This window comes from Gossypium hirsutum, chromosome D03, assembly GCF_007990345.1.
Source record: "Gossypium hirsutum isolate 1008001.06 chromosome D03, Gossypium_hirsutum_v2.1, whole genome shotgun sequence".
NCBI lineage: Eukaryota > Viridiplantae > Streptophyta > Magnoliopsida > Malvales > Malvaceae > Gossypium > Gossypium hirsutum.
In genome coordinates, this window is record NC_053439.1 from 14341894 (window position 1) to 14362364 (window position 20471).

The window sequence follows — 20471 nt, forward strand, 5'->3', positions numbered from 1 at the left end:
AAATTATTAGTGCAAGTTCAAATAAAAAATTGTTTATAAACTAAATTTAAATTATCAATTAAACTAACTAATCTAATTTTCTTCCTTGTTGTTTTAGTAAATTTAAATGATAAACCAATGGTCGATTGATTCATTAATCGTTAACTAAACTAATAAATCTATACCGATTATATTGATTGTCACACTCATCAGAAATCTTCTCTCAGTCTCATCCTAAAATAAAAGATACCACCTAGGTTCTCTTCTCGGTCTCGCCTAAGCATATAGATCTCTACTTGGTCTCACTACTCAATACAATTATATCAAACTATCTAAGGATAAACTCTCCTCTTAGTCTCGTTTATCTAGATTTTCCACTAGAGGCGTCAATTCTAGTGTATTAAACATTTTGATATAATTAAACAATCAATACATCAAACATAAACATTAACTTAACTAAAAATTAACTAATTAACCAATCATCAACAAATTTAGCACATAATCAAACTTAAATTCCTAACAAGCATTTTTTCAAACACATGGTAAGCATAAAATAAGAGTAAAGAGTTTGAGAAATGCTCATTTGATTGATGAAAATCCAATGAAGCCTAAGAGTTTGATCATTTCCCTTTTACATAATCTTCAACAATTAGGAAGAAAGCAAAAAAGAAAAAGAAAATCTAATCTAAAAAGATAATATAAAACCTACTCTAAATATGAAAAGAAAAGAAAACCTAACCCTAAAACTATGGAAAACTAAAGGAAACTATCAGCCAACAAAATATAAATTCAAAAGCTTATAAAGTAGTATTTATAGCCTACTAAAATTTAACCTAACATTGACCATTTTACCTTTAAGTGAAAAATATACTTAAGCTTGTTGGACATAAAATTGACCCTACAGTTTTTTCACCCCCGTCAGATAGCGATATCGCGATAGGCTGGATATTGCGATACCCACAATAGTCTTGAAATAGGTGGTCCTGGGATGTCTCAGTATCACAATACTCATTACTTAGTATCACGATATCATTGTAGATGGCCCTGATTATCTTCATTTAGCCACTATTAGGGGTACCACGACATCTATGCTTCGATATCATGATACCCTCCTTGTAGGTGATGTTTTTTTTCATGTTCTGGCCACTGTCGACTCTTTACAATACTCGATCAACTTGTTAGGTTTCCATGGCACGATTGGACAAATTGGGTCTCAAAAAATGACTTAAAACTAATAATAACAAATTATTAATAACAAAACTAAAAATCGACAAAAAAACATATGAAAGACATTTAAATTACTTGAGAATAAGCTTCTCAAGTGTATTAGAGAGCCTAATTTGACATGTAAAATTAAAGAAGATCAATATGTTTTATTCATAAATGGTATTTTAAATGGCATAAAGATTGGCACTTGACAGATAGTATGAATTAGTCAATTCTATTGCAATGTTGAATGGATTGATTTGCCATTTACCATATGTATACTCATATACGTATGTGATAATAGAATTGCTTGCCATGATAAGATATAATTTGGATAAAAATTGAAATTGTACTCATTATGATCAATTGCTAATGTTAATGTAGTATTATCTTGAATCATGAAAGTACCACTAAGCTTTATCACTCATCGTACGCTTTGTTTACTCCTTGCGTATGTATAGTTATTACTTGAAGTCTCGATAATTGAATTCAGCATCCAAATTGTAGCTCTCGGCTCAACAAAGTTTGTATAACACTTTTCATTTTGTTAAATGACATGTACCTAGGATTGAGCTAGTTCTAAGATAAAAATGGTCAAATTTGAGTATTTGATTTGTGGATGAATGAAAATGATAATGGTTCATGCATGAAAAAGTTTTTGTTGATTTGGAGTTGTATATTGAACTTGTTAAATATGTTGAATGGTCATTTTGGGTCTTAAGGCCAACTATTTATTGTTATATGTTAGGTTGAGACCAAAGGGAATTTGAATTGTAGCATATTGCTGAGGGAGTTGCAACACCACCCTTTCGATGTCGCGACACCGGCCATCATTGTTGCGACATCCCCTATTTGATGTCGTGAAGCCAACTCGATGAATTTTTAGAAACTTTACATTTTAGTCCTCAATTTGGGAAGCTAGACTACAATTTTGGAGGTCGCGACACCAACTTGAAATGTTTTAAAAACTTTGCAGTTTGGCCCAATTTGTCCCCGGGATAGCGAGTGAGATTTTGTAAGTTCGTATGTGACTCGAAAATGATTATATATAATATTATACGTGTGTAATATTCATATATTAATTTCTACGAATTAAACTTGTGTATAATCTATTGTGGTTGCTCCAATAATGAATGTGGCATCCTGTAGCTTAGACTCAGCGATCGGATTGGGTATGGGGTGCTATAAGCGGTCTAATGTAAAGACGGACAAATATGATTTTTTGTTAGTATGTCTTTATTAAATGAGGAATTGATGTTATTTCTGTAATTGAATTTGTCGCACGTAGCTAACGACGAGGTCGAAACACTAAGGGCCAGGGCGAAAGAGGGCAACCGATAGCAACATCGTTTTGTACTCTCATAATTTTATTTTAAATTCATCATTAGTTATTTAAATATAATCAAATAAAAATGGAATCAAACATGATACAAGGTATGTTGAAACTTGACTACTCAATTTTGGTTGAGATATGTTGAACATGAATATATTTTGATTGTGGAATTGTTTTGTGATAATATTATGCTATCTTGGTTATAATGTCTTTTAATGATTGATATGAGGTGAAATATACTTAGTTAAATACAATTGATGAGTTACCAGGTATGTGTTTGTGATTTAGATATGTATATAACTATGTTTGTAATTTCTAAGATCTATGTTTTTATATGAATTGATATGGCGATAAATTTGCATGAAATTTATTGTTAGGTTTTGATAATTAGAAAGATGAGATACACCCTAAGTTTTGATGATTAAATATAATTCGTATAATTAGCTATCTATGTATGTAAGTAATTATGCTATTATGATAAGTTATAAAGATTCATATGATATTAAGGTAAAAATTGGTAATTTTAGCGAGTTTGTGTGATGAAAATTAGAAATAATACATGTTATGGTGGTCTTCGATCTTGATTTTTAAGGTGTATTAATAATTGAATATAATTTATATGATATTAGTAAATGATATGGTTATCAGAAAATGTTATTCTCTTTGTAATTTGATTTAATTATAAACGAAAAAGGAAAATGTCCTATTAACAGTGTCGGATAAAGTTAGGCATATAGTTGGCATGCCATAGGGTTCATTTTCATAGGTGGGAGATCTAGCGATGGTCGCATATTATATTGTGATGGTTCTCAAATCTGAGTGCATTCTGGTATGGTTGGTGGGATTGGTGCATTTATGCCCGACTAGCACTTCGATGCGTATACTGGTGTGTTGGTAGATTGATCTGTGTATCCATTCTCAAATTCGATTCAATTAATAAGGGCAGTATTGATAATCAAATGCATGTGTAATGTAATGGTTAATGTTAATGGTTAATGTGTAATCGTGAATATCAAGATTGAATTGAATTATGCAAAACGAGACACTAATACTCTGAGGGTGTGCCGATATATCAGACAACCAAATGTATTTAAAGAATACCTTAAGGGTGATTTACAAGTTGGTTAGCATCAAAACTTATGTCATTTATAGTTTTATTAGCTTGCTTATTATTATGTAATAAGATGATTTCTAAATATGTTATTAATCTTGATTTCATAGTTTTATTGTTTTCAAATTATTTTAGCACCACTGAGTATACATTACTCGGCATACGATTTGTTTATTTCCATGCACATGTTCAATAGATTAAAGTTAAAAGGATCCAAGACTTAGCGGCTCAGCTTGGACCAAGTTTGTGCTCGATTTGTATGTATTTATGACATGTACCTAGGTTGGGTCTTCAGTTTTAATGCATAATTGGATGGTTTTTGGCCACAAGAAGGTGAAAAAAATAATCAAGATAAGCCCTAGCAACAAGAGAATGAGAAACACATTCTAGAGGAGCACAAGCATGTCATAAATGCATCGGCGTTGGCTCCACTACTTTCCCCTCGCACGTTAACACTTTTTGTTGGATCTCATGCCCTACATCTAGTATTTTTGTTTTCTATTTTTTATTTTTTTCGAACAAATTGGTTTAATAAAATTATTCATTAATTACATTAATACCCTTTTGTATATTGTCCTCAATGGTTTTTGCATGCAAAGGAAAATGGAAGCAAATATTAGCTCACTAGTTGTCTAATGTTTAACTAATACTAAGTGTTATTACGTGGTCGGATCGTATTACGGAAATGAGCAAACCAATTGAAAGACTAATATGTCATCTATCAAGTCCAATTGAGGAGATGTATTGTCTTGAGCATCGGATCGGATGACTCCTAGAAGATGAACTATGTGATTGACTAGACTGACAGTATATTGGACAGGACCCAAGTAGAATAGATCTTGAATTCGTTTATGAATATGTTCACTTGTGACGTTCATAGTATGTCATACCTTAATCTTGAGTGGATGATGAACTATGTATGCATGATTCGTATACTTTGTTGTAAGTAAAAGCCTGAGTTCGAATAAATAATGAACTAAAATTTGGTACGTTGGGTATACGACTTCTGCAGTGACCGCTGCCAAACGTGCGAATGTTTAGACTGAAAATATTGTGACAAAAAGATATGAAATTAAAGCAGTAGTGTCCGCAAGTATACATGTCAAATTGTAATATAATTTGTTTACAACGAAACACTTGGTAAGTATTTTGAGGATCGTACCCATGGGATTGTCGTTTGGATAAAATCACTATTAAATCAATTACATAAAATAAATAATAATCTAGTCGAGTTAAAAATTAGTAGTGTAAATCCAAAACAATAATAAATTTAATTAATTACTTTAACCTAAACTAAAACTAACCCTAAGTTAATTATTGGTTTCTCTCATATTCCTAGTTTCAATTACGAGAGCCTCTTGAGCCAAGAATCAATTATAACCGTAATTATTAATTAAGTTAATAATTACCCTCAATTAAATATTTACCACCCTTAGCTAGGAATACTCGCTTGATCTCATCTTTACTAAGGATTACCACCTAAGATACCCTCTCGGTCTCACTGCTTGGTACGATTTCTACTTAACAAGATATACTTTTGGTCTCACCTGTTTAGATCTTCCACTAGAGGTGTCACTCTCTAGTATACTAAGCACTCTCGAATAAATTCTCAATTTCAAGTTATTATTTACTTAATCAATTAATTAACAAAACAATCAAATCATGCAAGATAAGTATGAAGCACAAAATATATTCAATTATTTATACAAACATTCAATTAATAAAATTAACAAACGAAATATAAATAGAATAATAAGGGGAAGAGAATGATCATGAATTAATCAACGAAGTACAGTTCTAGAACATCCTCCGCTCGCGATTGTCAAACTTTGGAATAGAAAGATTTTAATTAAGCAAACATAAAAGAAAACTAAGTAAGAAAAATTAAGAACGAAAGAAAATTTGAAAACCTAAATTAAAAGTATGAAAGATTGTACGGCATCTCCTTAACGCGATTCCCTAGGTCTAGATTTTCGTAGCGTTGTCGTGACATCAATACACCCTCGTCATGGTGTCAAGTTTGTTTTAGCCTTGGTAGCTTCGATGTTCAATGTTGCGATGTTGCATGCTAGTGTTGCGACACTATAGTCGTCCTTTATGTTCTTTGGCCTAAAATGACACCCTGCACATTCAAGTAGCCCATTAGTCATTCCTGAGGCTCGACTTGGCCTAATAGGTCGTCGAAGCACTAGAAAATGCATAAAAATGCTTATTTTCCTAATAATTAAGTCTAAGTTACTAAAACAGGAAAAAAAACAAAATAACAAAATAACACAAAATGGCTAGAAAATAAACTCATTAAGTGCCGAAAAGCACCTAATTTGTCACAACAAATTGTGGTATGTCATGTAGTATGTAGCATCATTCACAATAGTAGAATTCATAGCTCAAGAAATGAGTACACGATATCCTCTCATTGGCATTAAATGATAGATAAAAAGTAAATGTGGTCACGAGTTTTTTGTCTTTATGCTGAATGACTTAATTACTATATGATAGTAATTTACTTTTCATGAAGGAAAATATAATGGTTACCATGAGATAAATAGGAACATATTGAGAGAATAGATTTATCCCAAAGAGATTAAGGATATACTATGAAGGTAACAGACTTATGATAAGGCCATTGGACGAGCATTGACCGAGTAGCTTTCGTAATGGTATGTTGTTAGGGAGAACTCAGTCACGATACTATAGTAGAATGATTTCGTGACTGAATAAGTTTATAATTAATAAGTAAAAAGTTGAAACTTAATTATAAAACATTTGATTCCTAATTACATATATCAAATCGGTCCTCCACTAGCTCGTTCAAACAAAAAATGAATTACATGTTGAATCAAATTAACAAAAATAGATAGAAATGATAAAGTTAGAGAAATGAGTTACATTTGGAAATGAATGTGTTTTCTCACTAAATATGGAAAGCACTTGAGAATTAATTTAAGTTTTTTTAATTATTATTTAATTAAATAATTGAAATTTGAAAACAAAATTAAATTAATTGGTCATTATGAATTCATTGAATGTAGAAATTAAATATATTTTCTCATAGATCCTTTTACTGTAAAGTTGTCATGATTTTAACGGAATTAGAATTGGCTTGAGAAATTTATTTAATTTAAAAAATTAATTAATTAAAATTAATTTAATAAATAATATTTATTTTGAGAAATAGAAAAACATGTATTAGGTTGGATTAAATTATAAAGTGTCGTGTTAAAAGTTTAGGAATCACATAAAATTGGACCTAATACAAGAGGCACAAAACCTCACCATAATACATATGAGGGGAGACACATCCTGCCCCTCTCTTCTAGTTCAACTAGGGGATGTGTTTTTTCTATTAAATAAGTATTATTTGTGTTCTACTAATTCAACTAGTGTTTCACTTTTTCTCCATGTAAATAGATGGCATTGGTAGGGCCGAAAACACAACTTTTGAAATATTGTTATTTTGCTCGAAAATAGTCAGAATTTATTTCTAAGTATAAATTCTAATTTTCGACAAAATAACAATTCTATCAGTTTCTATAGGAGAGATTTACTTTCCTAATGAAAGTAAAAAAAATTATTTTTGGTTCCATGTTTAATTCGTAATTGTTCGAGTCTACACTTGAAGTTATTTGTAGTACGAGAATAGCATAGAAGGTCGTTTGGTTGAAAGCCAAGAACATCTAGAACCTATCTTGCTCAAAGCACAGGTAATTTTTGGGGAAAAAAATGTTTATTTCTATAAATATCACAAACCGACTCGGTTTTCAAATTTTTATTTTTCAACTGTACAAGAAAACTATTTTTGTACCGGATTTTTCCAACACTTCTCACCTCTATTCATGGGGTTTCGAATCGAGTTGATTCTCTTGTCGAACGAGACGTTTGATTTGCGCTTCACTGGACTGGAGGATCAAAGGACCTCCCTCAAGTCTCGATTTCCTCTTCCGCCTCTACCTCCTTCGGATGAGTGATTTGTTGGCCGGCTTAGGACTTCGTTATCTTGAATGCTGTTTTGGATGGTTTTAGACTTATTTTTTATGCTTTCGCTTTCTCATTTATGTTTATATTTTAGATGGATTAGACCTTCGTTCTTTATATTTAGCTTTCCATTTGTTTTTACAGTTTATATTTGGTTGCCTTTATCTATGCATATCCTATGCTTCATTTACATATTTTTTGGTTTGACATATTTTTTTTTTCCTTAAGTATTGATTTTCAAATGTTTTTCATTTGGTATTTTGTGCCTAAATATACCTCTAATGTTTTTTGATATACCAAAAGAGGGAGAAGTACACGGTAAATATTTATAAGCAATGACATTATAAAACAAAATCAAATTTATAACATTGCTAATAAGTATTAGTAATTTAATGTTGAATTTCAAAGCTTCAAAAATTCTCTATCTTTGTGAAATTCAAGAAAATCATTCTTTAAAAGAAAGTCTTCATAAAGTGTTTCAAAAAAAAAGTATAACTTGAAAATAATATTTTTCAAAAGTTTTATTATATAAAAAAGGCTGATTTTTTAATATTCTGATATAATAAAATTAATTTTAAAATTTCCTCAATTAAATATGATCAATTTATTTCTAAGTGTTTAAAACTCAAAAATATTATTTTGAAATGACTCCAACACCCTTCAAAATAGTTTTTGAAGTCTTAAAATTCATCTTCTAGCCCAAGTATCGAGACTTACCATCTAAGTTTTGAGACTTATGAAAATATTAAGCTCAAACTAAATGAGAGCAATACAGTCTCGATACGTACTGGACTAAGTATCAAGACTTACCATAAGTCTCGAGACTTGCTTGTCCAGTCAAGTCTCGAGACGTCAAGACTTAAAACGGTTAGTTTTTTCCAAGTCTCGATACATGTTCATAAAGTATCGAAACTTGACCTTGCAGACTGCATTTAATGCTCGAGGTTAATTCTTCCAACGGCTCCAAACGTCCAAAAATCAGTTAGAGGGTACATATTCAAATCAAGAACACTTGAAGACATAAGAAAAGAACATTCAAGCAAAGAAATCAAGAGAAAAACTTCAAATTCTTTATTCCTTCTTTTTCTCTTGTGCATAACTCTTAGGTGCTTATTGTTAAATATTATTATTATTCTCATATTCATTCTCTAAGAGAGCTTAACACTTCTATATACACACCTTTGAGAGGTCTTTATTGTTTGCATCTTTCTTTGTATTGCAAAAACCTTCTTGAAATTTTTGAGGTATAAAACCTTTAGTGAATTGTAAAAGGTTTTAGTTGTGCCTTCTAAAAACTAGAAGGTTGGAGTTAAGCCATAAAAATTAATGAGAAGGTTCTATCGTAGTCTTGTGAAAAAGATAGGGATTGTAAATGTTATACCGTCTCTTTGAAAGGTATTAATTCAAGTATAATGAATTGGAAAAATCCTTAGTTGGGGTATACCAAAGTAGTGGAGGTAAACAATTGGAAAAACATTTTTGCTAATGATTGGTTAGTGTTACCTTCTTAAATTATTACAGTAAGATATTTATCTAATTATTATAAGTAATGAATAAAAATTTTAATTGTTGATTATGTATAATGTATTATTATGGTAATTAAATATGGGATTTCTCATCTGAGTTTTCTATTAAGGTGGAGTTCGGCTAAAGATTATGGGTCATTTTTTTTTAATTGAACAAATGATTTTTTTTAGGTTTATTTTATGAAAACATATTAGTGTAGAATAAAAAATAATTAATTACTTTTTTTTCAAAAATATATTTTACATTTTCTAAGGCGTGAAAAATTATATTTTAAATTTCAATTTAGAACATTTGACTGCTATCACATTAAAGCAGGAGCCATGCACATACTAAACTTCTTTTTGAACCCAATATTTGGTTTATTGGTCAACGACATTTACTCCATATCAATGTCTTGGGGTTAAACTGCAAGAATCGCATGTTAGTAGCGTATGTGCGTACGTATGGCAATGATTTGCCTCTACCCATAATGTGAGTTGTAAAAAAGAAACACATTAAAAAAAAAAAGAAAAGAAAAGGTGTACTCCGTGCATGACATTTGACAATGGTGCTAGAAATAGATAATAATAGAGTGAAAAACATCCTATTAATTTCTGCTAAAAATTTTTCCGTTGAACATTCCATGTCTGTTCACGAACATGTTCAGAATTTCGAGGACAGATGTAAGACTAACACAAAATAAATAAAGCAAAATCATGCTTGCCTGAGTTAGTTGTAAACTTAGAGAACAAGCATCCTATAGTTTCCTAAAAGCTCAGAGGAAATGGCAATGACAACTTTGTACTGTAATGCATAGGCCTAAAGCCAAACTAGCTTATATCATAAAACCAGTGTTTTCAGCCCATCGTCATAAAACTCAAGTTACAAAGTTCCAGAATTGAAATTTTTATAAGCAAGCTCGATTTCTTCCTCCGTCATCTTGATTGTTTCATCACTGTCGTAACCTGATGCAAAAATGACTTTGGTTTCACCCTTGTTGCCTTCTTCACCTCCATCAGTCTTTGGCCTTTTTCTTTTCAAAGAACCACTGTTTATCCGGCTTAGTTCATCCTCGTATATTTGCTTGCATACCTTGGCCTCTCTCAAAAGATCTTCCTTGGTGAGTGAGCCATGGTTACTGCCATCAAAGATGGCAAGCTCCTTGACCACACGAGGGATGAAGCTCCACTGCTCGGTAATTTGCTGCACATCCTGAACTACAAACGAAATGATAATTGTTTGGGGCAAGGTAATGGTACAAATAAATAAATTTTATCCATAATATACTGGATGCATTGTCAGCTATAAACATTCATTTGAATAGTTTTTTGTTTTATTGATGGAGGATATCATCCATTTTAACAGGATGATATTACAAGAAGTTCCAACTTCACGGTTACTATCACCACTGCATAGGTTTTAATGTGCATCGCAAGAGGTGCCAGATGAAGGAGAAAAAAGAGGTTGCACCATTAAGATAACTAATATGTATAACTTCAACACTGCTAAGCCAACAAAGTCTTAGCTCGGCAGACATTATTGCTGTTGCAACAACCTGGAGGACATAAGTTTGATGTGCTTAAGCATGCATTAACTTCCAGTTTAGGGTTTTTTCTTTTTTTGGGGGGGGTGATTATGGGTGCTTTGAGCATTATATCAAAAAACTTCAACACTGCTGAAAGTGTAAGAAAATCATGAAGAAACAACTCGTCAATAACTGAAAATAAGAGGGAAAATTTTCCAAGACTCCATCTGTAGAATAGCGAGCTGCAAAGAGAAGGTAAATGATATAAGAGAACATAACGACTCTTGTCGTTTCCCCACTTTTGGTACAATGGAGACCACAACCTAGGAAAATATGGGAATAGATTGCAGATGTCAGGGATTTGAACCCTAAACCTACTAAACACTACCTCTTAAAGGTAGTTACCCGAACCACCTGTGCTAATCTCTGGATGTTCTATAACACTTCCGTAATATGCTTAAATCATCAAAGATAAGAAATGTAGCAAAGTTGAGGCTCATGGCATGCAGTCAAATAAAACAGTAACGAATTAAGATCCCTTCTTTCAGGAGAATAAATGCAGCTTCCTGAGCACAGCAAACCTGCTTTTGCGCAAGACAATCTATGGCATCTTGCAAACAAGTTAAGATCCCTTCTCCAGCTACTTGCTTTATCTCCTGCGGTTCTGGCTGTCAAAAGACAAGATAGAAATCAGGCTAGCACAATAGATATTGGAAGCCTACACGAACAAGATAGGAGAGGATAGATCAAACATATCAGCTGAAAATGAAATCAATAAATGCCATTTGCCTTTTCCTCTTGACTCTCCAGCCATGAAATAGTTTCATTAAAATCATCCATTACCCACTTCTTCACTTTAGGAGGAGAAAATCTGTCCTGTGCAAGCTGAGATACTTTATTCTGAAAAATATATAATCACTGATAAATGTAGGAAATATATAGTCATATTTTAAACTCAGGGATAATGGAATTTGTAAACAGGCAGAATTGTAGAGAAAAGATTATTGTTGTGTGCTATTCATCTCAGAAGTGAAGAATTTATACATGTTACAGAGGATAGAAAAAGGAAAGAAATCAGAAAAACAAGTCCCTACAAATCAATTCTATGATCCCTACAAATCAGCTCTATGAATCAGCAAAAGATCATGTACAAACTGTTACATAGAAGAAAAGGGGATGTCAATCTTAAAGTAGGTAATTAATAGATATGGAAAGACAACTAAAAGAATAAAAACGAAAGTGCAAATCAAACTCTATCTTTATAACAAGAAAATGATACCTTGGAGGGACCAAAAGTTGTCTTTGATTGTGTTTCTTCAACCTTCTTGTAAGATTTTGTTAATGACGATCCTTGTTTTTCTGCAAGCACCCCTAAATTAAGAACATAGGCTTCTTATATATGCTAAAAAATAGAAATACAGATAACATTAAAGAAAAGCATGGTGTGCAGGGAAGACACAAATATAATTACATTAGATGAACACATTGCATTAGTCTCCAATGATGCACAAACATTTTTTTGTTAGAAATTGAATGCAATCTGACTTATTCCAGCCACTGGAATGATTAATCACAGTTGGAAAATTTCATAGTTATCAAGAAGCCATGTACGGCTCGTAGAGTCATTCTTCTCGATCTCTCAATTCGCACACAATTAGTGAAATATTGGCTCACTTCTGTAGCCTAACCCCCTGATGGAAGATCTAAAAGAGTAGGGGCCAACGGTTCTATACTTCAATCGGACAACTCAATCAGTTCCAAACGAGTTCCCTCCTTAAGCAAAGAAAGAAGGCCATGCTTGTTACGATGGATGAAAAGGAGTGAGGATGAATAATTTGTTAATCTAATGGTTAAGCTACAAAGTAGGAAAGTAGTTATGAGCCTTAACCATTGGATTAACGAATTTTCCATTTGTACCAAGCTCAATTTTAACTTGTAAATGTCCTTACATTCTTTTGCAAAGCTCAATTTTCACAAAAGGTATCTTAAAACTCACCTGCTAAAGCTTTTTACATGTATGTTCAATAATAAGCAACTAATGATTCAAATAAGTGAGAGAAAACAAGTTCGAAAACGTTGCCTTGGGTGGTTATGACGAGGAACAAGGCTAAAAAAGGTACTAACACAGTTTCATGAGAATAAATAGTCTTTAGTCAACGAAGGCTCTAATGTATAATAATTTAATAACTAGTCTTTACTCAAAAGGCAAGAGAAAAAAAACAGGTACTATCACAGCATTACCTTCACTAGTTTCATGAGAAATGCTACTTCTTCGCCAAGGTTTCCCAGCATGCATGAGGTAAGGATCAATATCGACAAGCTTTTTCTGTGCATAACATTCTAATATCCATTCCTAAGGCAAGGCAAAGTAGATACCATCAGACTAACAGGTAAAAGTTTAAACAAACAAGAGAAAATAGCTTGTGGTGAATCTCATATATTATAAACACAAAATGTGCTCTCCTTCATTATAATTCTAATACGAGAAACAACCATGGAAACTCCTCTGCTAACAAATCCCTTGCAATTGCTTTCAGCATTGAAAAAAATTCCTGTTCCCATATCACACCATACACAAATTCTATCATCCACGTAATAAATAATAGCTTAAGAGGAAATAGGAATAAGCAGGCACCATTCAAAAAATCAGAAATTCCTACAGTCAGAATTTAATATTTCAGCTGAATAGTAGATTAGATACCTCAACAAAAAATTGGGGACCATCAACCTCAGATTCTCCTAATGTAGGAATTTAAGATCTCGGATAAATAGAAGATTGGATAGTTTAAACCAAAGATTGGAGGCTATCAACGTCAGATCCTCCTATTGTTGGAATTAAAGGTTTCAACTAAATAGAAGATTGAATAGCTCAACTAGAAATCAGAGACTATATCAACTTAGTCATAGATGATACACTGGACGTGGTAAATGAGTATAGCTCAGCAGTTTATATTACCTTTGATATAATTGTTCCACAATCAGCTTCAACTTGTCGAAACTTCGGGGTATTTTGAAAAGCACATACCAAAAGCGTGCAATTTGAATTCCAGTCAGGCAGATATTCAGCTCCCATTGCCAAAGCCTGGGAACGCAATGTACTACGTTCCGGATTAACAAATCCTGACAATACAAAGACCACCCCTTCCTGCACAGAAAGAAACAAATCAAATACAAATCCATTAGCTTGATCATAGAAAATAAGAACATCAATCCACATCATTACAATTCAGTACCAAAAGTTTGGAAAAGTTGGTGTTGTTAGAACTAGAAGCATGCCCCTTATCATGTCCTTTAGCATCATTGGACTTGTTTCCATGGGATTTACTTTCATTCTCTCTTGAACTCATCCATGATGGAAGATTTCGAGTCTGGGTCTTTCCAGCACCGCCACCTTGGCTTGTTTTTGAATCAGACATATCAAATAGACCACCTTAACAACTGTAATAAATTCAGCTGGATTATTTTTGATACCATGAAAGCAAGCTGTTTCAGAAAGCAACAATTAAAGCAAGCTGTTTCAGAAAGCAATAATTAATCAGAAACAAGTGGAGAAAGCTTTCACTTCAAAGTTGAAACCAAGTGTAAGAAGGCTAAAGCGACTGCGAAGAAAAGGGGTTCTGAAATAATTACATTATATTAGCATTACATGTCAAATCAATAGTCGAAAAAAGATCAATTCATAAGATGATTGAATAAATTTCTGTAAACCAAAAAGAAGAAATTGAATGAGTAATTAAGGCTGGAACAAAAAATTCAAAAGGGGAAGAGGAAATTCAACCTGTTTTTCTTCAGTTTGAAATTGAAAACTGAAGGGAATTGTGCGTTAGAAAGAAGGTTATGGCTGTGCTTTGCTGTGATTTTTAAATAGGAATAGCTACAGGATGACCTTCAAGAGTCGAGGAATACTCGTCTTTGAAACTAATTTTAAATATGCTACTCACTGAGAATGCTCTGCTGCACCCAATGTTTCTTGCGTTTAACTTGACGGAGTAATGTGTCGGGTTCGAATACTGCCCTTCACTCTTTTTTAGAAAAGTAAAAAGATATTAACTTGTGTTTAAAGGATGGATTTGTTTTATGATAATATTAATTCTTCCGCCATGCTTTCCTTGGAAGTTAATCTATTAAATGAGGCTTATTTAATCCGTTTGAATTGGCTTAACTCATGAAACATGGAGAAATTCATCTCAGTGAAACACTCCAGTAAAACTAAAGTTACCAGGATAATTAATGTAAATTATAAGGGATAAAAATGTATAGAGTTTAAACCCCTTGGGACTTTAATTTTCATTTTGTAGATAGACACTAATCTCAGTCATTGATATAATTTAATTTGTACCCTTGGATTTAGGGGAGCTCAACTATAAATTGAGGTCTCCCTTTTCATTTGTAATCATCCCATTGTATTTTATTATTGAGTTAAAGAATATATATTGAGAGCATTTACTCAAACACTTGGTGTGCATTGCTTCCTTGTGACTTTTCAATTCTCTCGTTGCTCTTTCATTTCGAGTTGCTTCCGCTTTATTTTCAGTGCTTGAAGAGAATTTCTATTGAGAATTCTCACTTTGTGAGAATTAAAGAATATATATTGAGAACATTTACTTAAACACTTGGTGTGCATTGCTTCTTTGTGGCTTTTCAGTTCTCTCGTTTCTTTTTCATTTCGAGTTGCTTCTGCTTTATTTTCTGTGCTTGAAGAGAATTTCTATTGAGAATTCTCACTTTGTGAGAATTAAAGAATATATATCGAAAGCATTTACTCAAACACTTGGTGTGCTTTGCTTCCTTGTGGCTTTTCAGTTCTCTCGTTACTCTTTCATTTCGAGTTGCTTCCGCTTTATTTTCAGTGCTTGAAGAGACTTTCTATTGAGAATTCTCACTTTGTGAGAATTAAAGAATATATATTGAGAATATTTACTTAAACACTTGGTGTGGATTGCTTCCTTATGGCTTTTCAGTTCTCTCGTTGCTTTTTCATTTCGAGTTGCTTCCGCTTTATTTTCTGTGCTTGAAGAGAATTTCTATTGAGAATTCTCACTTTGCGAGAATTAAAGAATATATATTGAGAGCATTTACTCAAACACTTGGTGTGCATTGCTTCCTTGTGGCTTTTTAGTTCTCTCGTTGCTCTTTCATTTCGAGTTGCTCCTGCTTTATTTTCAGTGCGTGAAGAGAATTTCTATTGAGAATTCTCACTTTGCGAGAGCTAGATCGACTTAAACAAATTTGAATCCAAGAAACCACTTAAGGCCGCACGGATTGCGAGACGAAAGTTCTAGCCTCGTGATAGTTGGTATCCGAGTTAGTGTTCAAAAGTGTTGGTTGAGATGTCGAAAGGAGTAGATGAGCAAGTTGAGCCAATGGAGACTCGTGGAGGGTAGGAAAGGTAGTCAATCGAGGGATATGCTATCAAATTTAGATGTCAGGGTGGTCAAACTTGAGGTCTCCATGGGTGATGTGAAGGAGACTCTTAAGGAAGTTGATGAGTGTACCACAGAGTTGTAATCGAGGCAAGGTGTAACAACCCAGAAGTTAGTGGTGTCGGAAAGTGTGGTTTCAAAACCCCGATTTCATAAATCAGACTTGTAAATATTTTTATTAAATATTTATGGAGCTATAATTGAAGTGAATTGAATTAGGGTCGGGTAATTTTACTAAAATAGGACTTAATTAGCATATATGGGCTAAATCGCATAAGTGATAAAAGTGTGAATTGTTAATAAATTATAAGGTAGAACATAGCTAAGGGACTTATAAAGTAATTAAACCAATTTTAAATGGTAGTCGACAGTAGTATGGCTTTATATGGTTAAATTTTGTGATAAAATTAAATTATAAAATGAAAATTAATTTAATTTAATAAAACATGAAAACATTAGTGGATTGAAAGAAAAACATTCATTCTCTTTTCAATTCTCAATATTTTGAAATCAAAAGAAGAGAATAAGAAGACGAAACTACAAGGGCTTAAAAAATTTCAAGCCTGATTTGGTTAGTTCAGTTTAGTCATTTTTTCGTAATTTTTCTATTTTTAGAATCCCGATAGTTCGAGCTAGCTGACCTATGTTATAATTTTTAATATTGTTAAAGATTGTGAATTTTACCCTTTGTTGGATAGTTAAAGTTTTTAGTGGTATTTAGATAGATTTTAAGTTTAGTATTGAAGAATGACTAAACTGTGAAGCCAATTGATGATTTTGTGCAATAAGGATTAAAATGCACAAATTGTGAAATTTGGGGTATAATTGAGAAATAGGAAGTCCTATAGGGACTTTATAGAAGTCGGCATTAGGTTTGGGGGGTTAAACGTGAAAATTTTGTTAGTCCTGGTTTTAAGGATTAAATTGAATAATATGCAAAAGTTGCATAATATAGAAATTGAATGTGAAAATGGTTGTACATTGGTGATTTTATGTGTTATTTTTAATCCGTAGCTAACATTGACCCGAATTCCTCGAAAAAGAACGGAAAAGATAAAGTTGTTGACAAATAGCTCAAAGTTTACAGTTTGTGTTTCTATAATTCGATCTCTTTATAAATTGTTGCATTTAGAATTGTTTGTGTATGGTAAGAATACGAGGTGAGTCACTTGTGATAATGAAATGATTTAAGCTAAATTAAATTGATTGATATATCTGGGAACTAAATTGAATGTTTATGAAAAATGTATATATATTGTTCAAATGTGAAATTGAGTATGTAATGTGATGATATAATGTTGTTATATGTAAGTTTAAATGTTTATGATGAAAACAAAGGTGAAATGAGATATTTGATACTAATGAAATATGAAATGGGAACCCTATTAACTATTTGGGCAAAGTTGGATATAGTTGACATTTCATAAGATAGGAAGAGTTCAGGGTTACTTCGACTATGAGTCGATGAGGCATTGAGTGTCAATTTACTTTGGTTTAACTGATGAGACACTAGGTGTCAACTTACTTATAGCACTGGGCGCAACTATTTGCTTCGGATTTATCCGATAAGGCATTGGGTGCCAAACTGGTGTGTTGGTTGAATTCGTGTATCCGTCAGAGTCCAAGTCGTGTTAATAGGGAAATAAATAGTAAAATCGAGATAATGACATTGAAATGAGAAATGATATTGAAATGAAAAATGATATGGAATGGAATTAAAATGTGAAATAGAAAACGATATGGTGGATGGAAATGTGAATAATGAATAGTGATGATCAATGAATGTATAAGAAATTGAAATGTTAGGTGGGATATGTCTATATATGAATTGAGTTACCATATGTAAAATGAGATATATTTGTCATGTAATAAATTGACGTATGTTTTATAATAAATTAAACTTGGTGGCCATAAAATTTGAAAGGATATGTTATAATTCACCTTAACAAAAACGTTGAATTATGTATGCTATTTTTGACATGCATGGTGTTTGAAATGCATAGTTATAGCCCGATGACCCATTTGATAAAATGTTGTAATTTTATAAATACGGCTTGCGTGTCGTGCCTTACTACTATTCTCTTTTATTTCTCTTCTCATCTTACTCCCTCGTATGTAAAATGAGTTTCTGCATATTGTAATTTGCAAGAGTTGCTGTGGGCTAGACGAGAAGGAAGATGGGCCAACTAGTGTGGTGTGATAGCTTATGAAATGGCTTACACCTTTAGGTTTCCTTTTGGTTCTCCCATTGGCTTGGGTTGCACCACCTTAGTTTATGGACTAAGGATGTCTAAAGCATGCCAAATTTTAAATATGTTAAGATTTGATAATAATGAACCACATTAATTGATGAGATCAATTAAATCGCTAAATGGACTAAAGTAAACCATAATTGGTGAGATGGAACAACCTTAACAAAATCCCTCTATTAAAATATTAAGTCAATATAGCCTTCCAATTTTACCCTCGTTAAGGCCTCGATCAATACTGTGTAAGTTCTACTAAAGCGAAGTACTAGTATTTATCTTGGTTAAACGCGAAGAGTAAACAAGTGATATTCGCTGGTTAAAATTGGTTAATGACTTAACTAGGTTATTCTAATAGGATTAGAAACCTAGAGGCAAGTAATTTGGATAAATCATAAGATGATTAGAACAAGAGTTGTTCACCAAACTTTCGGAGTTACATATGATGTAATTAGAAAGTGTTGCTTACCTAGATAACCATAATCTTAAGAGTAAAGCCAAAGTTGACTTAAGAGGAGGTGAGCTATGGATCCTTAACCCACTTGAAATACTTTTCGAGAAAGTCTTTCCGAAACTAATATATGAAGGTTATTAATTTTGTAATAAAATAGTGGGAACATCATTTAATGAAGTCCTTTTAATGATTGATATAAACTTGGTAAATTTACACACGCATATTTTATTGTTGTAGATATATTATGGCTGCAAACACTAATACACTCTCATTGCGATCGGTCCTTGAGAAGGACAAATTGAATGGTTTGAATTTTCTTGACTGGATCTGTAACTTGAGGATTGTCCTCAAACAAGAACAGAAGATATATGTCATTGAACAACCGCTTCCTAATGGACCACCCGCTAATGCCTCGATGGCTGATAGAGATGCTTACAAGAAGCATCTCGATGACATGGTAGACATTGGATGTCTTATGCTTTCCACTATGAATCCTGAGCTTCAAAAGCTACATGAGGACATGGATGCTTATGAAATGATTGAGCACCTGAAAGTACTTTATCAGGGGCAAGCACGGTTAGAGAGGTTCGATATCTCTAAGGCCCTATTCCAGTGTAAGCTGGCTGAAGGAAGCCCACTAGGGCCTCATGTCCTTAAGATGATTGGCTATATTGAAAGCTTGTCTAAGCTTGGGTTTCCATTGAACCAAGAGTTGGCCACTGATGTTATTTTACAATCGTTGCCGGATAGATACAGCCAGTTTGTCCTCAATTTCAATATGAATGAAATTGACAAGACTCTGCCACAGTTGCTCAGTATGTTGTGAACTGCTGAAGGCAACATGAAAAATGTTGGACCAAAGCCCATACTGATGGTCCGTAATAGCAAGGGCAAGGGAAAGGCCAAAGTTCAGACAAATCCCAAGGGCAAAGGTAGGCCCAAGCCTGGAAAAGTAAAGGCTGCATTGAAACTTAAAGATGGGGTGGCTAAGGAAGGAAACTACTTTCATTGTGGTGTGACTGGACATTGGAAGCGCAACTGCCCTATCTATCTTGAGGAAGTCAAGAAGTCCAAAATAAGCGGAACGTCTGCTTCGGGTATTTATGTTATTGATATTAATTTATCAACTACTACTTCATGGGTATTAGATACTGGTTGTGGTTCTCACATTTGTACTTCTGTACAGGGACTACAAAGGAGTAGGACTTTGGCTAGAGGAGATGTGGACCTATGAGTTGGAAATGGAGCAAAAGTTACTACATTAGCTGTGGGAACATATAATTTATCTTTGCCTAGTGGACTTGGTTTATGTTTAGAGGATTGTTATTATGTGCCCAGTTTGACTAAAAATATTATTTCAATTTCTTGTTTAGACAAAGTTGGTTTTGAGATAATTATTAAGAATAATTGTTGTTCCTTTTATCTCAATAATGTTTTCTATGGTTCGGCACAATTGATTAATGGCCACTATATTTTAGATCAAATGAATCTCATTTACAACATAAATACTAAAAGATCGAAAATAAATGACTCAAATCAAACTTATCTATGGCATTGTCGTTTGGGACATATAAGTGAGGAACGCATATCCAAGCTCCATAAAGATGGTCTCTTGGATTCTTTTTTTTTGAACAATTTGAAGTATGTGAATCTTGCTTATTGGGAAAAATGACTAAATCTCCTTTTACTGGAAAAAGTGGGGAAGCTCAACTA

The 20471-nt window shown here is 32.9% G+C and overlaps 1 protein-coding gene across 8 annotated transcripts; it reads right to left on the reverse strand.

The window, feature by feature from the left end:
* Positions 1 to 9698: 9698 nt before the first annotated feature.
* On the reverse strand, positions 9699 to 14746 carry LOC107949576 (DNA-repair protein XRCC1). Of its 8 annotated transcripts, none has more exons than XM_041089816.1 (8): positions 14414 to 14746; positions 13869 to 14073; positions 13592 to 13780; positions 12877 to 12988; positions 11915 to 11994; positions 11425 to 11535; positions 11217 to 11303; positions 9699 to 10322 (listed from the first exon to the last, which is right to left on the reverse strand). In XM_041089816.1, exons 2-8 carry the CDS (start codon positions 14049 to 14051, stop codon positions 9993 to 9995), a joined length of 1092 nt encoding a protein of 363 aa, XP_040945750.1. In that variant the 5' UTR covers positions 14052 to 14073; positions 14414 to 14746; the 3' UTR covers positions 9699 to 9992. The 8 variants fall into 8 exon arrangements, with proteins under 8 accessions (XP_040945750.1, XP_016739766.2, XP_016739765.2 ...); XM_016884277.2 differs by having other exon boundaries at positions 11915 to 12006; positions 14414 to 14649; XM_016884276.2 differs by having other exon boundaries at positions 11915 to 12006; positions 13869 to 14118; positions 14414 to 14646.
* Positions 14747 to 20471: the final 5725 nt, after the last annotated feature.